Source organism: Protopterus annectens, chromosome 17.part0, assembly GCF_019279795.1.
Source record: "Protopterus annectens isolate FY-2018-M chromosome 17.part0, PAN1.0, whole genome shotgun sequence".
Classification (NCBI taxonomy): Eukaryota; Metazoa; Chordata; order Ceratodontiformes; family Protopteridae; genus Protopterus; species Protopterus annectens.
Window position 1 is genome coordinate 613,749,059 of NC_056751.1, and position 22,345 is coordinate 613,771,403.

Genomic DNA, 22,345 nt, shown 5'->3' on the forward strand with positions numbered 1-22,345 from the left:
TTGGATGAAAATTTGTTCCAATGCTTTATTATTGTTAAACCTACCATTCCCATGATACAAGGCCTACCTAAGGTACATAAAAATAAATAAAATCCCCCAATGAGACCAATTGTATCTAGTAGGAATTGGTGTACTGAAGCCATCTCCATTTACCTGGAAAAAAACATGAACCATGAGGAGTTTTTTAACATATATTTTTAATTGAATTGATTAATTGTTTAATTGTTTTTAACTAAGTGTTGATTGAGTGTGTATTTAAATGGGCAAAAATGAGTTTGTAAAGTATTCTGATGAAGTCGTGTGATGAAAGCGTTTATTAAAGTGGATTCTACGCTATTTTTTGTCTGGAACTATATCATTGGTGCTGCTACAAGTGCATTTATTTCGTTTTGCTACTTATTTTCCGTTTTGCCATCGTTAGTGAACTAACTTGTTTAGTATAGTTCATTTGTCTTTTTATTTGTATCCATTTCGGTGGCATGGCGGAAGCTGTTGAAGAATCTTTACTTAATATGTCTATACACCCAACGCCATCGGCCATGGGTGAGAACATTAATACTATACTTCTAACTACATTGATTGACATCCAGGCTTCGTTGAAAATTCTTATTTCTAAATCTGAAAGACAAAACGGTGCAGAAAGAACGTCGAGCCCTATGACGTCATTTCAGGAAGACAACACTGTGGTGGATCTCGGAAGTCCTGCTGGAGAGGAGAACGTTCGTCGAGCAAGGGAGGAGAACGGACGTGGAGCAAGAATGAAAGGTCTGCAATTTCCAGTCCGTGGTACGAAGGAAACATGTTGTGAGCAGTTGTTACAGGGTAGTGACAATCCGTTCCAAAATGTAAGCCGCACTACTACCAGTAATGATCTTGGATCCATTTCTACTCAACGGGAACAGCTATTGAGGCTTTTAAGAAGGTACAAATCTTTACAACTAGAGAACTGTTACTTCCTTAAATGTATGGAACTTGGTATAGTACCAAAGGGACTACGTTTCTTCAAATGCCCCAATGGGGTTAATTTGGGGAACCCGATGTTTAAAACTTTAGTGACATTTTTCAACGAAGCCGGATTAAAGTTTTTAAAGTTGCTGAGTGAGAACAATAAGCAAAAGATGGACTTATTACGTATAGAAATCAATGTGATTGAAAGTAATATAAAAAGCAGGTTAACTGATGAAAATTTTGACATGTTGTTTAACATATTATCTCGTGAAATTAATATGCATGCCACAGAAGTTTTCAATAGAAAATATTCGAAACTGTCACGGGATATGGAAGTCTATAAAAATGACACTGCTTATAATAATTTTGCACCTAATGTAAGGGGGAACAATTATACTGAGAGGAATAGTAACAATAGAGTTGTTAGAAATGAAAAGGCTGGACAACGTTCATTTAGTGAAGTGGTGGGGAGAGGGACCAGTACATCTGACAATAATATGAATTTGTTTGACATAGAAAATAACGATAGACAAGTCAACATTTCTAACAATACTGCCATGGTTAGTGTTCCAAGTGAAATTTATGCCAGCAACAATACTAATATTGAGGGGGGTAAACCACAAAGAATAGGTCCGAATAGGCCTTTACAAAATACAGAACAACAAGATGTGAGTGTAAAACAGAAAACAGTGAATGAGGCCTTGATGGCCAAAAGGAGTCAAAGTAATAAATCAACGGTTCTTACTAGGAGCCGTACTTTTTTGGGGTCCATCTCGTCGGGGGACGAAGCATAATAAGTGAAATTGATTGTTTTAATATAGTTAATTTAACAGAACATGTTTTTTCTACTGAAGAGTTAAAGGTATTAAAATATGGTTTTAATTTTGTTCCTAATTACAAAGCCAGTTTAAGTAAAACGGTTATAGATGTTAAAAAATTTGTTAGAAATCTAAACTTAACATACTTAATGCATGATATATCTCAACCTAATAAAGTATTAATCAAACCTTCCAGTTTTGTACCTAGATTACAATATACTATGGAAGTTTTTGAACAAACATGCATCGAAGACATTAGGAAAATGTTAAGAAAACCCAAAAATGACCATGATAATTTAAACAAAACAGAAAGGATGGCCTTAGAAAAACTAATAGCCTTAAAAAGTAGGTTACGCTTTATGAAAAGTGATAAAGGTGCAAATATAGTGGTCATGGAACAACAAAAATATTTTAACAATATGATGGACATTTTAGAAAATCAAGATGAATACGAGAAAGTGAATTTATTTGATATTCATAAAAGATTTAGATTTATTGAATCATATATATATGAAGCACTTATGTCCGGATATATTGGTTTAGAATTATATGAATTTTGTTCTGTACAAAATCCAAAAATAGGGGTGATTTTTGGAATCCCAAAAATTCACAAAGATTCCAAAAATCCCCCTTTTAGACCAATTGTGTCTAGCCCCCATTCTAGTACAGAAGGCATCTCATTAATTATTGATGCAGTATTGGGACCATTATTACAAAAAACAGGATCATTTATTAAGGATTCATGGCATTTTTTGGAGGAAATTAAGAAATTCAATATGAATAGATTGTTTGACTCCAATAAACACATTATTTTTACTTTGGATGTCATATCCCTGTACACATGTATCCCTCACTATGTAGGCATTGAAGCAGTACGTAGTTATTTAACAAAGAAAAAATTACTTCCGAATGATGTTATTTCCACTATTTGTAGTTTTGTAGAAATAGTGTTAGAAAATAATTATTTTATTTTTGGCAATCAATATTATAGGCAGAGAAAAGGTATTGCTATGGGGTCTCCTGCCGCCCCAGCATTTGCTAATACAGTCATGGCATGGTGGGAAATGGATATATTATCCATGATAAAAGAAGAGTTCACAATTGTGTTTTACAAAAGATTTATTGACGATTTATTTTTTATAATAGAAGGTGATGAATTGACAGTGAATAATTTTATGATAAAAGCCAATAAATGTTCAGATTTCTTGAAATTCACGACAGGTGATGTAGGTTTATCAGTGAATTTTTTAGATGTATGTCTATGGTGGGACTTGCATGATAATAGATTTCATAGTAAAATACATAGGAAACGGACATTTACAAATGGCTATTTACATTATAAAAGTAACCATCCAAAACACATTGTCAACAATATACCCAGAGGGCAATACATAAGAGCAAGCCGAATGACTAGCAGGGTTGAAAACCTGATTGAAGAATTTCATTTCATAACCTCATTATTTTTAGACAGAGGTTATGATATTAATTATTTAATGAATAGTGGAAATGAAATTTTTGAGAAGCGTGACAGTTTATTTCCAGCTATTTTAAATGATGTTGATTCTCAAAATTTAATAAAAATTAGGAATGATAAAAATGTAGAAAAAGAAGTTATGTGTTCCTTAGAGATGAGTAGTGAAATGAATGTAATAGCATCAATTGTTAATAAAAATTGGAAGATAATTCAAGGGAATCAAGATGTTTCAAAGATTCTAGGCAGCAACCCACATTTTGTATTCAGGAACACTAATAACATTAAAAAAATGTTAGAATACAATAAAAGTGAACATAAAAAGGTTGATATAACAAAAAATGGCATGTTTTGCTGCCAGAATTGTAAAGTTTGTCGATTTATATCTGTAGGTACTAGCATTTCTATAGCCAGCCACAATAGAATTATTGAAGTACCTGGGTATGTAGATTGCAACTCTTGTGGGTTGGTTTACATAGGCATGTGTACAGCATGTCCTGCTTTTTATGTGGGCATGACTACACGTAGTCTCAATACCCGTATAAAGGAACATTTATATAGCATGAAATCCAAAGATGAAAAAAATGCCCTATATAAACATTCCAGAAACTGTAATTTTTTCAAAAAATTTGTTTTTTCAGTACTTGAAGTTTGTGATGTTGATAATAGGGCTGGGGATTTCAAGAATATGTTAGAACAAAAAGAAACATTGTGGCAGATTAGATTAAATTCCGACAAACATCCTGGGTTGAATGAAGCCATTAATGTGAAATGTTTTTTAAAGTATAGAAAGTTAAGTATAAATAAGGAATATAATATATTGCATTTATTTAATTCAGCATGAACCATGAGGAGTTTTTTAACATATATTTTTAATTGAATTGATTAATTGTTTAATTGTTTTTAACTAAGTGTTGATTGAGTGTGTATTTAAATGGGCAAAAATGAGTTTGTAAAGTATTCTGATGAAGTCGTGTGATGAAAGCGTTTATTAAAGTGGATTCTACGCTATTTTTTGTCTGGAACTATATCATTGGTGCTGCTACAAGTGCATTTATTTCGTTTTGCTACTTATTTTCCGTTTTGCCATCGTTAGTGAACTAACTTGTTTAGTATAGTTCATTTGTCTTTTTACCTGGAAAAAACCCTGAGAATTCTTATCAGCAATTCAGTTTATATCCTAAAGGATACTGAACAGTTTGTTAGAGACCTTTACAAATTTTGTGAATGTACAGAAAGGAAGCAAGTATTACTTGTTACCTTTGATGTTGTCTCACTGTTTACTGTTATACCTAATGAGTACGGAATTAAAAGTGTGGCTGATTTGATGCATAAAAATGGGAATTATGACCACAATAAGATAGAGCTGATTTGTAGGTTATTGAAACTTGTATTGGAGAACATTGTATTTGTTTTTAAAGACAAGGTTTATTGTTGGCAATGCCAAGGCATTGCCATGGGAACATCTTGTGCGAACAGCTATGCTAATGCAGTAATGTTGGAATGGAAGAAGGATTTCTTAGAGAAAGGTCAATTTGAAAATGACATCTTGTTTTATCGTAGATTTGTAGATGACCTTTTTATGTTATGGGGGGCTCTGTAGAAAAACTGGAAATGTGTGTTACTTATATCAATACATCAACAAACTTTCTTAGATTTACTTTGAATTACTCAGATAAAGCAATAAGTTTTTTTAGATGTCTTCATTATGCAGGAAATGAGCGGTGGATTAAATATTAGAATGTTTAGGAAGGAATGTCATGTTAACAACCTTCTTAGAAAAGATAGTATGCATCCTCAGTTCATTTTTAAAAATGTAGCACAAAATCAAGTATATCGAGCCTCTAGGCTTAATGCTATGGAGAATGATTTTGTAACACAATTAGAGTCGAGGCAGATTTACTAGATATGGGGCTATGATCAAAAACTGATTGATTCAAGTGTCAATACAGTGAGGAATATGAGGCATAGCAGAGCAAAACCTTATTTTTCTAAACCGATAGAAGGTAGTACAAAAAGCCAAGTCATTAATTCACAACCACTTAAGTTATGTTTTGGTTACTCCAGGAATATAAGATGTTATACGAACATCATTAATAAACACTGGAGCATTTTAACTTCAGATAGACAAGTAAGTAAATTGGTAGGTACATTTCCAGAGTTCACCTTTAAGAATAAGAAGTCTTTAAAAAGGCAACTGTGTGGTCCCAGAGACTTTAATATACAGAACAGTAATGTAGGAACCAAACCTTGCACTAAATGCCAATATTGTAAATATATAAATGCAGATAATGAGTTTTTACATCCAGATTCAGGTGTTTTGCATAATTTTAAAGTTAGTGCTAGGTGTAATTCCCCACATGTGGTTTATTTAGCTACCTGCAAAATTTGTAATAAATTTTATGTGGGGAAAATAGCTAAACATATTAAAGAGATGAGTATGCAACATTATTTTGTCTTTAGGGTGATAGATAGATGTTTTGATAACATGACGGGTGGTGATGTTAGGGTAAGAACGGAAAATTTGGAAATAAAATGGATAGTTAAATTAAGAGCAGATTATGGCCATGGCCTGAATGACCATGTGCCATTAAAACCATTTTTAAAAAATAGAGCATTACGTAGGTAGTTTGGAACTACATGACGTTCTTAAATTTATGTAATTTATGCATTTTTATATATGTGTAAAAGTTTTCATGTTTTTAGATTCTTTTATTTATATATAGATGTAGTAGAAATATTTTATATGCATATGAAGAATGGTTAACTATATGTTTTATAGTCATACATATTTTTAAGGATTGTTATATAAGACATATACACCTTTAAGAATACTATAAGCAATTAAGAAAAGATTAGTATAAATGCAGGCATGTTTTAGTTGTTGGGTACACCTGAAGAAGCCAGTTGGTGAAAGTGCTTGTGCAACTTGCTAATAATAAAAATTTTTGGAAGAGACCTGGAGCCTTACCTCTACTTCTTTTACATAAAAGAAAGAAACTGTTCCAGAAAAGAGGAAAATCCTAGGTTGCAAAAAACTCCCTTACCAGCCTCAGTAAGAAGCTGAGATCCCTCATAAAATCCTCCAAAGCTAGCTACAAAAATAAAATTGCCAAAAATTCCAAAAACAACCACAAGGCATTCTATAACTATGTCAAGAATCTAAATGGTAATGCTCAGATCTGCTCTGAGCTACAACAGAATGGCATTGAATATAATGATTCCAAGGATATTGCCAATATCCTGGCAGATCGATCCCTCTCACCCCCTAAATGGCCCATCTCAATACCGGAAGATTGCCAAATTCTGGTAATAATGACCACACAGGTAGAAACGCACTCTCCAAAGCTAAGAATACAGCATCCATGGGACTAGATGACATCCCGGGCTGTGTACTACATGAACTACAAAATGAACCGGCACCTCACCTAAGTATCATGTTTAATCATAGCCTCACCTCAGGCTTCGTGCCCACTGAGTGGCGCACAGCTACAGTTATCCCAATCTACGGGGGGGGGGGGTCCACCTTGAATCCCAGGAACTACCGTCCCATCAGTCTGACTAGCCTGATCTGCAAGACCATGGAATGTATTATCATTGACTTATAAACAAAGACATTGGCAACCTTCAAACACTGGACCCCGCCCAGTTTGGGTTCGTGAAGGGCCGATCTTGTCTCCTGAACCTGATTGACTTCTTTGAATCAGTCTCCAGAGCTGTGGACGAGGGTAAGGCGGTCCCCACAACCTATCTGGACCTCATCAAGGCCTCTGACACCATCCCCCACTCTGGAATCATAGATAAACTTACTAAGCTGGGCATTAATCCCTACATCACTCGATGGTTTGCCAACTGGATTACTGACAGAACCCACACTATAAAAGTAGCCGACTCCAAATCCAGCTCCAGACAGGTGACAAGTGGAGTACCTCAGGTTTCAGTCCTGGGACCGCTCTTGTTTGGCATCTACTTCTCTGAAGTACAGGCCAACACTAAGGGACTCTGGCTAACAAAATTCACAGATGACTGCAAACTGGGAGTCATTATTGAATCCCCAAATGATGTGGCTACTTTGCAAAAGGGCCTTACAGAAACATATGCTTGGTGCCAGAGCCATGGGCGCAAGCTCAATGCCAAGAAATGTATAGTTATCCTCTTTGGGAAAAAACATGTACCCATGAATTACCACATAAGTGGCAGTACAATAAACACCGAAAGTGTGATAAGAGACTTAGGGACACAGGTGGACAGTGGTCTCACCTTTGATAACCACATAACCACAACAGTCAGGAAATCCTTCTATGTAGCACACCTCATCACTAAGGGCTTTTCATCCAGAAAAAAGGAGGTCATTGTCCCACTGTACTCATCCCTCATTAGACCCATTATAGAATACAATGCCCCATTTGGTATGTACCTCTCAAAACATCTGCAACAACTGGAAAGACCGCAGAAATACCTCACTAAAAGAATCACAGGCCTAAAGCAGATGCCCTACGCTGACCACCTTAAAAAAAACATCCAGCTATAATCTGTCACATATCATCTACTCAGAGGTGATCTCTGCTTAACGCGCAAGGCCATGTCAAACCCAGAGCTGTTGGACATGCTACACTTAAAGAAATCCCAATCCCTGAGAGCCACATGCTCCAGGGATCTAAACCTTGTCATCACAATAAACAAAACATGCTGGAAGGATAGGTTCCTGACCCAAAGACTCCCCAGACTCTGGAATAAACTGCCCATACATGTCAAGCAGAGCGCCTCTTTAGCCCTCTTCAAAAGGAACCTTGATGATTGGATGGGAGAAAGGAAATTCACCCCAGGGATCATGTCAGTCACCCTGCTAGACAGCGGTCCAGGGAAGTAAATAGTGGGGGAAGAAATAGCCAGGGAATTGTTATGGCTAGGCTTGTATAAGCTCTAGGGCCAATAGCCTAGTACCAACCTATGAACCTATAAACCTTAGAAAAATAGGGTGTAGCACGATCTTTCCTGGCATCCATTATATCTTGATCTACATGAGCAAAATCTTGTTTAGAGTATCCTAGGTCAAATAACTCTTTCTTTAAACCATCAAAGGCATGATAGAACTGTGCTTCATCGGTATTAAGTCTAAACATTCTATAAGTCTGGCCCTTAACAATATTTCTAAATACATACCCAGGATGCATGCTTGTACGATGCAGAAGTGTATTCCTTCTGCATGACTTCCTATACACATGTATCTAACAAATGCTTATCACCTTTAAATAAATTTACATAAAAAAAATGGTATCCATATCTGTATGCTTAGTAAACCTGAGATAGTTAGTAGTACTCTCAAGATACATAATAAATTTATCTAATTCATATATGGAGCCATCCCATAAAAGGAATATGTAATCCTCAAATCTCTTAAAAAATGTTAAACAATGTGAATAGGCACATTCACCAAGAACAAACTCTTCCTCCCAATTGACCATCACAAGGTTGTCACAGCTATTAGCACAATAAGTGCCAATAGCTACGCCAATCTTCTGTAAACAAATACAATCATTAAACATAAACACATTGTTCTCAAGTACAAGGTCCAGCAATGCACAAACCAAGAAAATCATATCATCTGAGTAGCTACCGTGCTTATGCAGAACAACTGCATTGCTTCCACACCTTCTAAATTGGGAATCACTGTAAACAGCATATTGACATCTAGAGTTACAAAGACATACTTAGATACATCCTGAGTCAAATTAAACTGAAACAGACTCTCAAGAAAGTGCTGAGTGTCTCTCAAAATTGAGGGAACACCATCTACTACCACTCTGTTTATGTTCAATGAAAATAGACAAAGGCTCTGTCAGCCAGCCATTACCTGAAACGGATGGCCAAAGGGGGGATTTAGGGTATCCTTACATACCTTGGGTAAACCATGAATCAAAGGAAACATGGGATGCTCAACAATGAAATATTCATAGAGCTCTAAGTCAATAAGATCTTACAGCTCTTCTTTAACATGTTGAAGCAACCTCCGCACTGACAAGGGTGAAATATTAAGATAGATGTCACAATCAGGTAACATTTCAGTCATCTTTTCATCATATTTATATTTATTAAAAACAATAGTCCCACCCTTATTGGCAGGCCAAATTTGTATATTGTCATTATTCTTAAGAGTCTTCAGAGCATCAAGCTCTTCTCAAGTCATATTAACAAAGGAATTGCAACCATTATTAACTGTCATATTAAGTAAATCACGTTCATATCTATTCAAAAAAAGTCCTACTGATGATGTAAAAGAAGGACAAAAAGTACCTGGTTTGTTATAAACAGAGGGCTGAACATTGCTATTGCAAAAAACAGGCCGAAGCACATTTCTCGCAAAAAGTCTCAGCTGTAGAATATCACTGACCTGCGATCTACATGCTAGAATAAATGAAAGGCCATGATTAAGAACACTGAGCTTAGCCTCAGTAAGCTGAAAAGAAGAAAGATTAAAAACTAACATATCTTTGACTGCTTCTACAACAGTTTCTTCACTGTTTCTGTCTCTAATGGTAGTTCCCTCTTATTTTGTTGGCTCCATAATTCTGTCCCTCTTATTGGAGCTGAAGGGGCTGCCAAAGAGATCCCCTGTAGCAAGGCAGTTGCCGTACCTTTACGTCTTGCTCCAAGCAGCTCATTAGGATCAAGTACACAAGCATGCTCAATAGTAGAGGATGTTATCACTCTTGTTTCATCAACCACTAAAGGGGCATTGCTACCATCAGCTGCACATTGAATATTCATAACAGGATCCAAACCTGCTATATTACTACTGGCAGAACTAACATTACTCTCGCTTCCATTATCAGAAATAGTTCCTTGAGTGGTATGGCATGGCCAAACAAAAATAGGACCTTTACTGAAATCAGTAAAGTCACGATCGAGTTTCTTACTCTTCTGTAATTTTAATTATTCTTATAAATAGCAACATTAAAAAAACCTCCTCCAGATGTACCAATTAGATGTCTACACTAGTCTTAGTATGTATGTACTTAAGGATATTATCAACGTCATGGCTAAGTTCAATCTCCAAAGATGCAAATGTATCTATAAGCAAATGCATATAATTGAAGCTTAATTCTAGATTAAGCTCTTGCCACTTATGTAATAGTTCTGGAAATGTAGTACCATGCGTTGGCATCTTCAATATACGAAGCCCTCTAAGGACCACTTTAAAATGCAGGCAGGCTTCTAAGTGAATTCATTGCCATTGATAATGTTTCAGGCTAGACAATTTGTTCTCAATGTCCTTTAACTTAGAATTAAAAAAATCAGAATCTGCCACAGTCACATTCTGTTGAAAATAATTATTACCCAGCTTCAGAGAAAAAGAGAATTCTCCTTAACATGTATCAAATGCTGTAATCGGCCAGTAGAAATCTGCAAATCTAAGCATAATCAAACTCTAAGTCCAATCCTTCAGCCATGGCTGCCCAAGATCAGTTTGAAACCAAATACAAAATAAATAAACACTGACCAAATGAGCAGTAGAGGTCCGGTATAGAAAATCCAAGACAGACCAAAATATAATATACCAAGGACCACACACAGTCAAAGTAAAATAAAAGTTTAATAAAAGGTAAGTGCTTTCGTGCTCTGAAACAAGCACTTCATCAGACAAAGAACAATCTAAAATGCAGCTTTTAAATAATACAATCAATTAAAATAAAATCAATGTAATAAGTTACGATATTTCAATAAAGGTTTGAAAGGCACATAGCCATTAAGGCTAGGAAACTTATGTGGCTGCAAAACAGTAACCCATATAGTCTCTGCTCTATCACTTTATTACATAAACACCCCCTACTATTTTTATATATACATTACAAAACTAAAAATCTAAAACTATGATCATTAAAATCAGAAACATGCCTAAATAAGGCACTAGTAACATTTTTATTTTTAATATAACCAATATGCTTGACAAGATGTTCCCTCAGCGACCTGCCGGTCCTACCTACATAAAAACAACTGCACTCATTGCACACAGCAAGATAAACAAGATTACAGCTAAACAGTCAGCATAAAACCTATGGTTAAAAACAAATCTAGTATATGGGTGAGTAAATGTTTTAGACTCAGAGATGAAAGAACATGCTGTACACCTGCAACAAGCAAAAGTCCCCTTCCTCTCAGATACCTGCATAGGTTTCTTATTATAACCATAGCACAACTGTCTCTTAAGGGACATTTTTTTTTAAATAAAAGGTGTAGTACTAATAATTTCATTGATCTTGTCATCAGATGTAAGGATAGGCCAATTCCTATGTATGATGCCACATATTTTACTAATATCACTAGTATAAGTCAGCACAGGTCTGACATTGTTATCATTAACTCCATTCTTCCTAGAACACACATCATGTAGATCAAGATATAATGGATACCAGGACAGATCGTGCTAGACCCTATTTTTCTAAGAGCCCGCCTAATGTGCGCTTAGGAAGGTTTCAGTATTGTCATCTTGGATGAGTAAAATTCGATTTAATGGAATCATGGATTATTCGAGTAGACCCATATAAATATATATATATATATATATATATATATATATATATATATATATATATATAGATATATATTTGACATATAAACGTAAATACATATATATATATATATATATATATATATATATATATATATTTGATATATAAATTTAAATATATATATATATGTGTGTGTGTGTGTGTGTGTGTGTGTGTGTGTGTGTGTGTGTGTGTGTGTGTGTGTGTGTGTGGGTGCATATCTGTATGTGTGTGTGTGTATATATATATATATATATATATATATATATATATATATATATATATATATATATCAACATACAGACTTTTTTATTATTCATCCGAGCCTTATTATACTACTAAATGAAACCCAGGGATAATGTATAGATTAAAGCTGCTATAAAAATCAGAAATATGACATTGTGTTCTTTCCTTTTTAACTCCAAAATTAGATTAAAAAATGATGTGTAGCTTTCTCTGTACTTACTATTGACAATATTTATGAACACTCTTCAAAGTTTATTTATCATGTAAGGACTGCAGTTGGCACTAACTATTTATTAATGCGCTAAATCAGCTATGTGCCTTGAAGAGCAAGACTTATTTCTAAAATCGTTAAAACTGTCTTCATTTTTGTCAACAGGAATGAAAACACTTCGTGAAGAGAAAGGTAAAATACACTTGTATATATTATTATAGTTATTTTATGTGTATTATGCGCACATACATATATATATAATAATGATATCTTAGACTGATGAGTATTTTATGAAATGCTTCTTAAAGATTAAATACTGAGCTGTTCATTGTCTTCAGAAATTACTCAGTTTATCACAAGCCCCCAAAATGAGTAGCAACCCAATAATGTGCTTCATTTCTTAGAGGTAATTTCTGTACACCACTTAATATATTTTGGAAAACAAAATATATTAGGCTTGCCATGTGGTGATGAGCTGCTGAAAATATTGCATCTTTTTATATTCCTTTTGATCAATATACATTTGCCATTAATCATTTTGGAGAATGTTGACACTTAAAATATGAACAAGTACCACTTTTGAACTACATACTGGGTGTTGTTGGCTTCATTTCTTAACCTTAGGGAATTACAAATATTTAGTAAGATAACCTAAATAAGAATGTGACCCCATTTCCATGATGTAAAGTTCTTAGTACTAGTGGTACATATTTTATAATTTGCTTAGAGTTTTCAAGCAGAAAATATTCTGGTTATCCATAACTGTCAGAAATTATTTCCTGCCACCATATCTTAACATCAGATATGTTCTAAACTGAGTAATACTTTACATTCAGCATCTCATAATGTATGTCTGCATCTCTTATAGCACAAATTTCATTGCGCAAGTAAAGGGGTGCTGTATTGGGTGCACAGTGCCAGAATTGTCCAGTATTTTATATAGAAAAAAACACCAGACTCCTGAGGACCAGAATTTACCAGCAGATCTGCGATATTAGTAGGAGGGATGAGTGTAATGCTCTTTACAAACACATAAAGACAAACAACACCCACAGATTAAAATTTTGTGGTATAGACAGTCTGATAGTAGAAAAGGATTAGAATTTAAAGAATTAAGATGGCAGTTGAAATTTAACTCCACTAGTTGTTGGGATTTCAATGATATGGTTTCCATTGGTTGCATTTTCATGTTTAAAAGCATCCCTTCGTTAGTGAGTTTCTGGTTGTGTGACAACGTTATGTATGTTCACAATTATACATATATTTTAACGTATTTGTTTAAGAGTTTGGCTTTTTGATCTGGCAGTAGTATTTTAATAACTGTGTTGGTTGGTGCTGAGAGACTTTCACATATGTGTTTTATATGTATATATCTTTATATGTATATCTATATATATATATAGGTTTACTCTCATTATGTCAGACTGGACTAGGTTGAATGCTGCTTAGATTGACCCACACCCACAAAAGTTGACATTGTCGAATCCCGACATTGCCAAATTATGTCTTGAATGCGACCACGGAACGGGCTTTAACATGGATCAAGATAGGCTTGAGATTTGTAATTTGGCAATGTCGGGTTTGACATTGTCACCATTTGACCCCCTGCCTTTCGTTGAAGTGGATTCATCCAAATTCATTTCAACATAGTGATAGTAAACCATATATATCTATGTATAACTATATATATATATATATATATATATATATATATATATATATATATATATATATATATATATATATATATATATATATATATATATATGTATATATATATATATATATATAGGGTTCCTACTATATAATCGAACACGCAAACCTTCGAATGTGTCTTGCTCTAACTTGAAAGCATGAAACAGCAAAATAGTGAAACAGCATATAAGCAATTTCTTTCCCTGGGAAAGAAATCAGTTGTCCGCCTTCGTTACTTTTCCATTTCGTCACTGCAATCTCGGAGTTGATATATTTAAGTAGGGGGGGTGTACAAGTTTAAATTGTAAGTGTTTTTTTTTTTTTTTTTTTTTTGGAACAGTGATTTTTTTCCCTAGGAGAAAAATTGCTGTTCCAAGTGTTCAGGATTCACTTACATGGGGTCGATAAATCAGCGTTCACTTTTTTAAGCGTTTGCTGATTTAATATAGACCCTATATATATATATATATATATATATATATATATATATATATATAAATATATATATATATATATATATATATATATACACATGGGAACACTTCACATAATCGAATGACTGAAATCTCGAATTTCATATGGTTGAGACCATATGATCGAGATTTTAGTAAATCGAATGTGTGTAGTGTTCAGAAATAAGACTTTACTTACCTTAATACATTACGTGCACACAGAGCCAAGCATTGTTGTACGCACTGTGTGTATGTAATGTTTTATTTGTTTTGCTGTGTTGGCAGGAAATGAGAAATCTCCCGTTTTGCGCTTCCGCCTATAACGCACGACGGGAGATTTCCCATCTCCCCACTGTAGCGCGATCTTGGAGTTGGTATATTTAAGTAGGGGGGGGTGTGGTGGGCACAGCCCCCCACATGGGGGGTGCATGGGGGCAAAGCCCCCCTGCAAAAGTGAAGTTTGTGTTTTTTTTTTTTTTTTTTGATGGTTTCGCTTCAGAAGTTCGAGTTTATGAAACTCGAGCTTTTGGTTTCGGTTATTTGTAGTTCAAGATTTTGGCAATTCGATCTTCTGAAGTGAATCCATATACATACATATGGGTTACCATTAGTACATCGAACGGCCACAACATTGAAATCCACTGCATCGACACCGCATAACATCGACACCTGGAGAACCAACATTCCCCACATGGTACGGAACCATTTGGCCATCCAAAACTCCACATCTACCAGTTAAACAAACACACAGATGTGGGAGGCTTTGCCCCCACACCACCCTTACTTAATATTCCAACTATGACAATGCACTACTGCTGGGTTACGGGGCAATGTTCACAGTGATGGCCAAATGGTTACTTACCGTGTGGGGAACGTTGGTTCTCCGGGTGTCGATGTTATGCGGCGTCAATGCAGTGGATTTCAATGTTGTGGCCGTTCGATATACTGATGGTAACCCATATATATATATATATATATATATATATATACATATATATGTATATATATATATATATATATATATATATATATATATATATATATATATATATATATATATATATATATATATATGTTTATATATATATATATATATATATATATATATTTATATATATATATATATATATATATATATATATATATATATATATATATATGTATATATATATATATATATATATATATATATATATATATATATATATATAATAAGTATACCTATGTATGTGTATGTAGATATTGATATAGATATATAGATATATAGATTTAGATATGTACACATTATTTTTATAAATATATGTTTACAAACTTATATATTATATATGTACATGTTTCATGTATTCATATATTTGTATTTATTTTTATATGTATATCTTCATCCTTATTCATTACTTATTTATTTGGCAGATGCTATTATAAAGAAGTGAAAGTGCTATAGTAGATAAGTAGTTATATACTGTATATTGTATATGTTCAAATATATTTGTTTTAATTGAACTGAAATAATGAAGTTTGTATGTGGTTCTGTTTTCAGTATGGGGTAGCTCTGACTTTGAGTTTTTTGTTTTTAATTCACTTGGTACCATGCTTTATTTGTCAATTAATGAATTTGGGAGGGGTTTTCTGGGTATATATAAGCTGTCTTCAGTTTTATGTATTCTGATGAAGTCCTCAGGGACAAAATCACCTAATGTTTGTTTTATTAAAGTAACATGGTCGTAGATATAGATCCCGAGCTGTGTGGTGTTTAATTAGTTTTATTGTGGCTTTTCGACTATAGATATAATCTAATGTATACATCAAATTACTGGGGAATAAGTCTGAAATCCTCATCTTTTTTCCATCTGGGCATGACATTGGTGACTGATGTGACTTCAGCAAGACAAGCACATTAAATATGTTTGCAGGAATATTAGGTGTTCTTCATTAGTTCACTGCTGCAGTAGCCATTACTATATGGGAAGTACCCTGCCAAGGTTCCCATACATGCAGATAGTCCTCATGCACCATACAGCTGCTCTTAGCACTCATAACTTTCTTATTATTATAACACTTATACAAACTTTCAGCAGCTTATAAGCTGGTAGTTCTGGTGATCAGCTTCAGCTGCACAGACACCGGGCAGATAAGTACCACACTGGTACCCCTTCCTTCCCTCCTTTCTTCCTGGTTACTAGAGATTTTTCAAGAAATGTATTCTTATTTCTGCAGAAAGGACTAATATTCTTATGAAAGACAATTTTCCTGTAAATACACATACTCTAGTTGTGTTTTTTTTGCCTTGGTGAGAAACATGATGTCCAGCTGTGTTAGACGTGTTTGTCTTTTACACCTAAAATAGGTAGGAGTAGGATAAACTCCCAAAGAATTTTTCTTGAAAATAAATATCTGAGAGATTTAATGAGAGCAACCATTTCATCTGATTCCCAAAGCCAGTGAGCCTTCTCCCACAAACTAAAAAGAAAAAACGTTAACAAAAGAGGCAAGTGATGTAAGCCTGAATGCCCACCTCTCATGTACAGTCTGAGCCTGATGACTCTGCTGATGTGTTTTTTCAGCTCTTGAACCATCAGTCCACTACTCCTGGGCCCTCTAGCCCCATTATGTTTGGAGGCTGCTATGGCCCAGGAACCTCACATATCCCTTCATACTGTTCTTATTTATTTTATTTATTTAGTTTGTTTAATGGGGTAGTACACCAATCAGAAGTGATGATTTGCAGGCAAAGCGCAGACTGCCCAGCTGATTCTTCTTGTGGAATTGCCTGGGAATGGATAATCATGCTTCATCTGGTCAGAGGGGGAGGGAGCATGTACCATGCGCTAGTGTTTTCTGGCTTATGAAAATCTGACCTTTGTGTTTTTCACCAAGGACAATACCTCTTTAGGCTCCAAAAACATGCACCCAGGAGGCAAAGAATCTGTCTCCTTTATCTGTTCCCTCTACTCATAAAGGATGTTAGCCAAATTGGTTTAGAAGATGTATTCACTGCAGTATCAGTTTCTGCAGTTTCTCTATTTAAATCATGTTCAGGAAACTGACATTGTTTCTTTAGTTGAAGGCAGAAGTGCTAAAATATTTTGTATAGCCAATCCTGTCCCAAATGGCAAGGATAGCTATGCCTTGGATAGATTTGGCATAAGGTTTACATATCATCTACTTTGGCATCTAGAAGGATAAATAAAAAAAAACACACATATCAAAATATTGTTGCCAGAGTTTACAGAAGTGCAACAATGTTTAGTTAACTCTAAGGTTAAACACAATCTGTTGAGATGGTTAACTTTGCTTCCTAACTCCCTAAATGGTGTATACAGTCTGTTTATAACAGAGTAGATGCTGCCTCCTGAGCTGTTGCTAATTCAAATGTGATGCATGGAAATACCTGAGTTAATCTAAAGAACTTTACAGGAAACATAAGGGCTTGGCTTTTATATATTTCTCTTGAAAAAGATATGTTATTTGGTAATTTCTCAGCTGAGGTGCTTCAGAAGCTGAGAGAGAGAAAGAGAGAGAGAGAGAGAGAGAGAGAGACAAATTAATGCAAGGAGTCAGACAGCTCTTCTTGTTTTCCTTTCCCAGCTACAAATTAAATTATCCAGCCAGTCACTGATCTTTATTTCAAAAACCCTTTAAAGCCCAACTAGCAAAAAACTTTCAAACAGCAGTATAAGAAAATGGCAAGGTATTACTAAAAAGTAGAAATTAGATAGATCTTAAGGACACGCCTTTCAGAAAAAAAAATCTGACTATCCTTACCGTCTATCTCCCTTCCTCTGGCCTTCTTTACAGAATTGCAGGCAATCTCTCCCTGTGTCGGTGTCTGTCTAGAAATAATAACTTCAGTTTCTTACAGGTGAAATATCATTAAACACAGTTACAGGCATCAGTGGGCATCTTATCCTATTCAGTTTGGAATTATACTTCCTCCAAGGAAACAAATTCATATTCTTCCTCAGATTATTTAAGAACTTTTATCTCAGTGGGTAATAGAGTGAGTTCTTTCTTCACAACAGGGAAGAGGTATTTATGCCAGACTGCTTCTAATCAACAGAAAGGAATGCACTTGGAGGCCTGTTTAATACCTTTCCAAACTGAACATGTTTCTTCTTGTTCCAAAATGCAGTAAATAAACTATAAATTACTACAACACTCGACTTTCCTCACTTGTCAAGAGGAAAACAGTTCTTAGTGCTTAAATTAATAAGCACCTATCCAGGCATATCCATGGGTCAGCTTCCGGAGTTTTCGCCTGTCCACCTGATGAATCTGGGCATATTGGGGCAATGTAGCAATTGCCTCATGTACACTGACAACCCTCTCCTCCCAACACCCAACACTACAACCTCTGAGGGATGCACTTATATAGCCAAACTGGAAGCCAAGCTCTCTCCAGCCAAGACTGGAGTAGACAGCCAAGAGGAGAAGGTTAACACCTGCACCACACCACACTCAAACACATAGTCATTCAAAACCCAGACTACCAAACCCACACATAGAAACACAAAGCACACACCCACATTTGTGGAGGCTCTTAATAAAAATCTGCCCAAGCAACAGAGACCTCCCAAGCTGAAACGTAGACAACCACCACACCCCAATACTAACCAAATGACACATAGCCCACAAAATCAGTGTACCACACAACCTCAGCCCATAAGGCAAAACAACGTACCCAACACTCTAGTCATAGGTGACTCTATAGTCAGGCACACTGATGTCCTACTCACCAGGCTAAACAAGGAGAAAGTTACTGTCAGCTGCCTGTTGGGTGGCAGGCTCCACCACATAACCCATGCCCTAAGGTCACTCCACAACAAATACAAATATGACTCTGTCATTGTCCATGTTGATGTGAATGATCTGTGACATACCTCCCTGGACTACATGAAAAGAGACATGGAGGAGCTCTCAGATCTTGTAGCCCAGGCAAGTATGATGCTAGCCCTGAGTAGCATCTTTCCATCGCCCAGAATTATACCACAGTACAAGGACAAAATGATTGACTTCAACAATTGGCTCAGCTTTTGGTGTCATTCTAAGGGGATCCAATATCTGTCTGCCTGGGAAGCCATGGTCAACAGACCATGATGCTTTGCCAGAGATGGCCTGCACCTGTCACCCCTGGAATTCCGGATACTGGCTAAAGCTCTTGCTACCCCTGTAGTGCCTTTTTTAGGCAAGGTTCAAATGCCAAATTCACCACTGTAGAAGGTACAAGCAAACTCTGAAGGTAATGCTACTCAATGACAGAAGTCTAAACCTCAAAATGCACTCACTCGAGGCACTCCTTAAAATGGAGAACATCGACATCTGTGCAGTGACAGAGACCTGGTTCAAGGCTCCAGAGAGCACTCCTGCATTACCAGGCTATAATTCATACCATACCTTTCAGCCACCTAATCCGGACTGAAACACTAAAGGCGGAAGCGTGTCCATATTCATTAAGGACATCCACACCTCCAGGCTAGTTGCTCAACATAATGCATCCAAAATTATCCAAGTGCAACTAACACTAAACAGGACTGCAATCCAGGTTGTAACTTGTTACAGATCCCCCACAATGCCCCAGGATTCCCACTCTTCATTTCTTAATATACTAGAAAATATTAAGGCACAACCCAATACCTTAATTATGGGCGATTTTAACTACCCCACCATCAACTGGGAAAACTACACATGTACCAAATCATTTGCTCAACATTTTCTGGAATTCATAAATCCCAATGCCTTGGGTCATCTTGTCCACACCCCCACTAGGGGCAACAATACCCAGGACCTGGTCATTACCAATATGGGTAACTGGTGTTCCATGCCAGAGGTTAACTCCTCGTTGGTCAGATCCGACCACAAGCTAATCACCCTAGACATCCATATTCCACCCCCACCCCCCATTAAGGAAACCACCATCAAAAACTTCTCCAAAGCCAACTTCATGCTTCTTAAGACAGAAGTGGCAACCTTCACGGCACCCATGCAGATGGAAAATAGAGGTACGACTGCTGAATCTTACGCAAATGCACTGTATAAGCACATACATGAGTGCATGGATCATGCCATCCCAAGATGCTATCCTCCAAAAAAAAGGAAGCCAATATGGTAGTCCCCTGCATTAAACAAATTCTACAACAGAAGGAAAAAGCTGTTGCAAAAAAGAGTAAAATACCAAGATTGGAGGCACTCCTTGGTCAGCCTCAGCAAGAAGTTGAGATCCCTCATAAAGTCCTCTAAAGCCAGTTACAAAAATAAAAAAGCCACTGATTCCAAAGACAACTACAAAGCATTCTACAGCTATGTCGAGTCTCAATGGCAGCACTCAGATCTGCTGTGAGCTACAGCACAATGGCACTAAATATACAGAACCAACCGATATTGCCAACATCCTGGCTGATAGGTTCAGTGCTAACTTTACCCCCCCCTCACCCTCCAAAGGGCCCATCTTAATACTGAAGAATGCAAAGACGCCCCCTCTCCAAAGCCAAGAACACAGCATCCATGGGACCAGACAACATGCCAGTCTGTGTACTGCATGAACTACAGAATGAATTGGCACCCCACCTAAGTACCATGTTCAATCATAGCCTCACTTCAGGCTATGTGCCTACTGAATGGAACACAGTGACGGTTATCCCACTCCACAAAGGGGGTGCCACCATGGACCATGGAAACTAATGCCCGATTAACCTGACTAGCTTGGTCTGCGAGGCCTTGGAACGTATCATCTTGGAGCTTATAAATAAAGACTTAGGTGACCTCCAAACCCTGGACCCACTCAGTTTGGGTTTGTAAAAGGTAGATCATGTCTATGAAACATGATTGACTTCTATGAAGCAGTCAACAGAGCTGTAGATGAGGAGAAGGTAGTGCACACAGCCTATCATGACCTCGCCAAGGCTTTCAATACCATCCCCCACTCTGGAATTATAAATAAACTCACTAAACTGGGCATAAACCCCTATGTCACAAGACAGGTAGCCAACTGGCTCACTGACAGAACCCACAAAGTAAAAGTAGCCAACTTCAAGTCTAATTTCAGACCAGTGACGAGAGGAGTACCACAGGGTTTGTGCCTGGGTCCTCTCCTGTTTGTCATCTACTTCTCTGAAGGGCAGGCCAACACAGAAGGTCTTTGGGTAACAAAGTTCACAGATGATTGCAAACAGGGAGCCATAATAGAATCACCTAATAAGTAGACATTCTACAAAAGGGACTCACAGAGACAGATGTTTGGTGTCAATGTCATGGCTTCAAGCTCAATTGCAAGAAGTGCACTGTCATCCCCTTTGGGAAAAACTTGGTACACATGAACTACCACATAGGAGGTAGCTCACTAAATAGTGAAAGTGTGATAAGAGACCTTGGGACACAGGTGGACAGTAGTCTCTCCTGTGATGACTACATTGCCACAGTAGTCAGGAAATCCTTCTACGTGGCACACCTCATCACAAAAAGGGTCTCCTCTAGAAAAAAGGAGGTCATTGTTCCTCTCTACTCATCCCTCATCAGACCCATTATAGAGACACCTGCAACAATTGAAAAGGCCACAGAATACCTTACTAAGAGGATTACCAGCCTCAAACAAATGCCATACACAGACCGTCTCAAAAAATCTCCAGCTCTACTCTGACGCATAGGTGATCACTGCCTAACATACAAAGCTATGTCACACCCAGAGCTGTTGGACATGCTACACTTAAAGAAATCCCAATCTCTCTGAAACACACACTCCAGGGACCTAAACCTTGTCACCACAATAAACAGAACATGCTGGAGGGATAGATCGTGTCCCAGAAACTTCCCATACTCTGGTACAAACTACCCATTCATGTCAAGCAAAGCTCCTCATTGTCCCTCTTTAAGAAAAATCTTGATGACTAGATGGGAAATAGAAAATTCACCCAGGGGATCACTTCTGTGATGCTGCTCAACAGGGGCAAAGAGAAAAATAAATT

At 36.4% G+C, this 22,345-nt stretch overlaps 1 protein-coding gene across 3 annotated transcripts in view; it reads left to right on the plus strand.

Moving 5' to 3' along the window:
* LOC122791339 (IgA receptor-like) overlaps positions 1-22,345 on the plus strand; it is a 632,537-nt gene that overhangs the window by 378,702 nt on the left and 231,490 nt on the right. For all 3 annotated transcript variants that reach the window (XM_044059054.1, XM_044059052.1, XM_044059053.1), the window contains one exon: positions 12,409-12,435. In XM_044059054.1, coding sequence (XP_043914989.1) covers positions 12,409-12,435 — 27 coding nt within the window. The remainder of the gene's footprint in view (positions 1-12,408; positions 12,436-22,345) is intronic.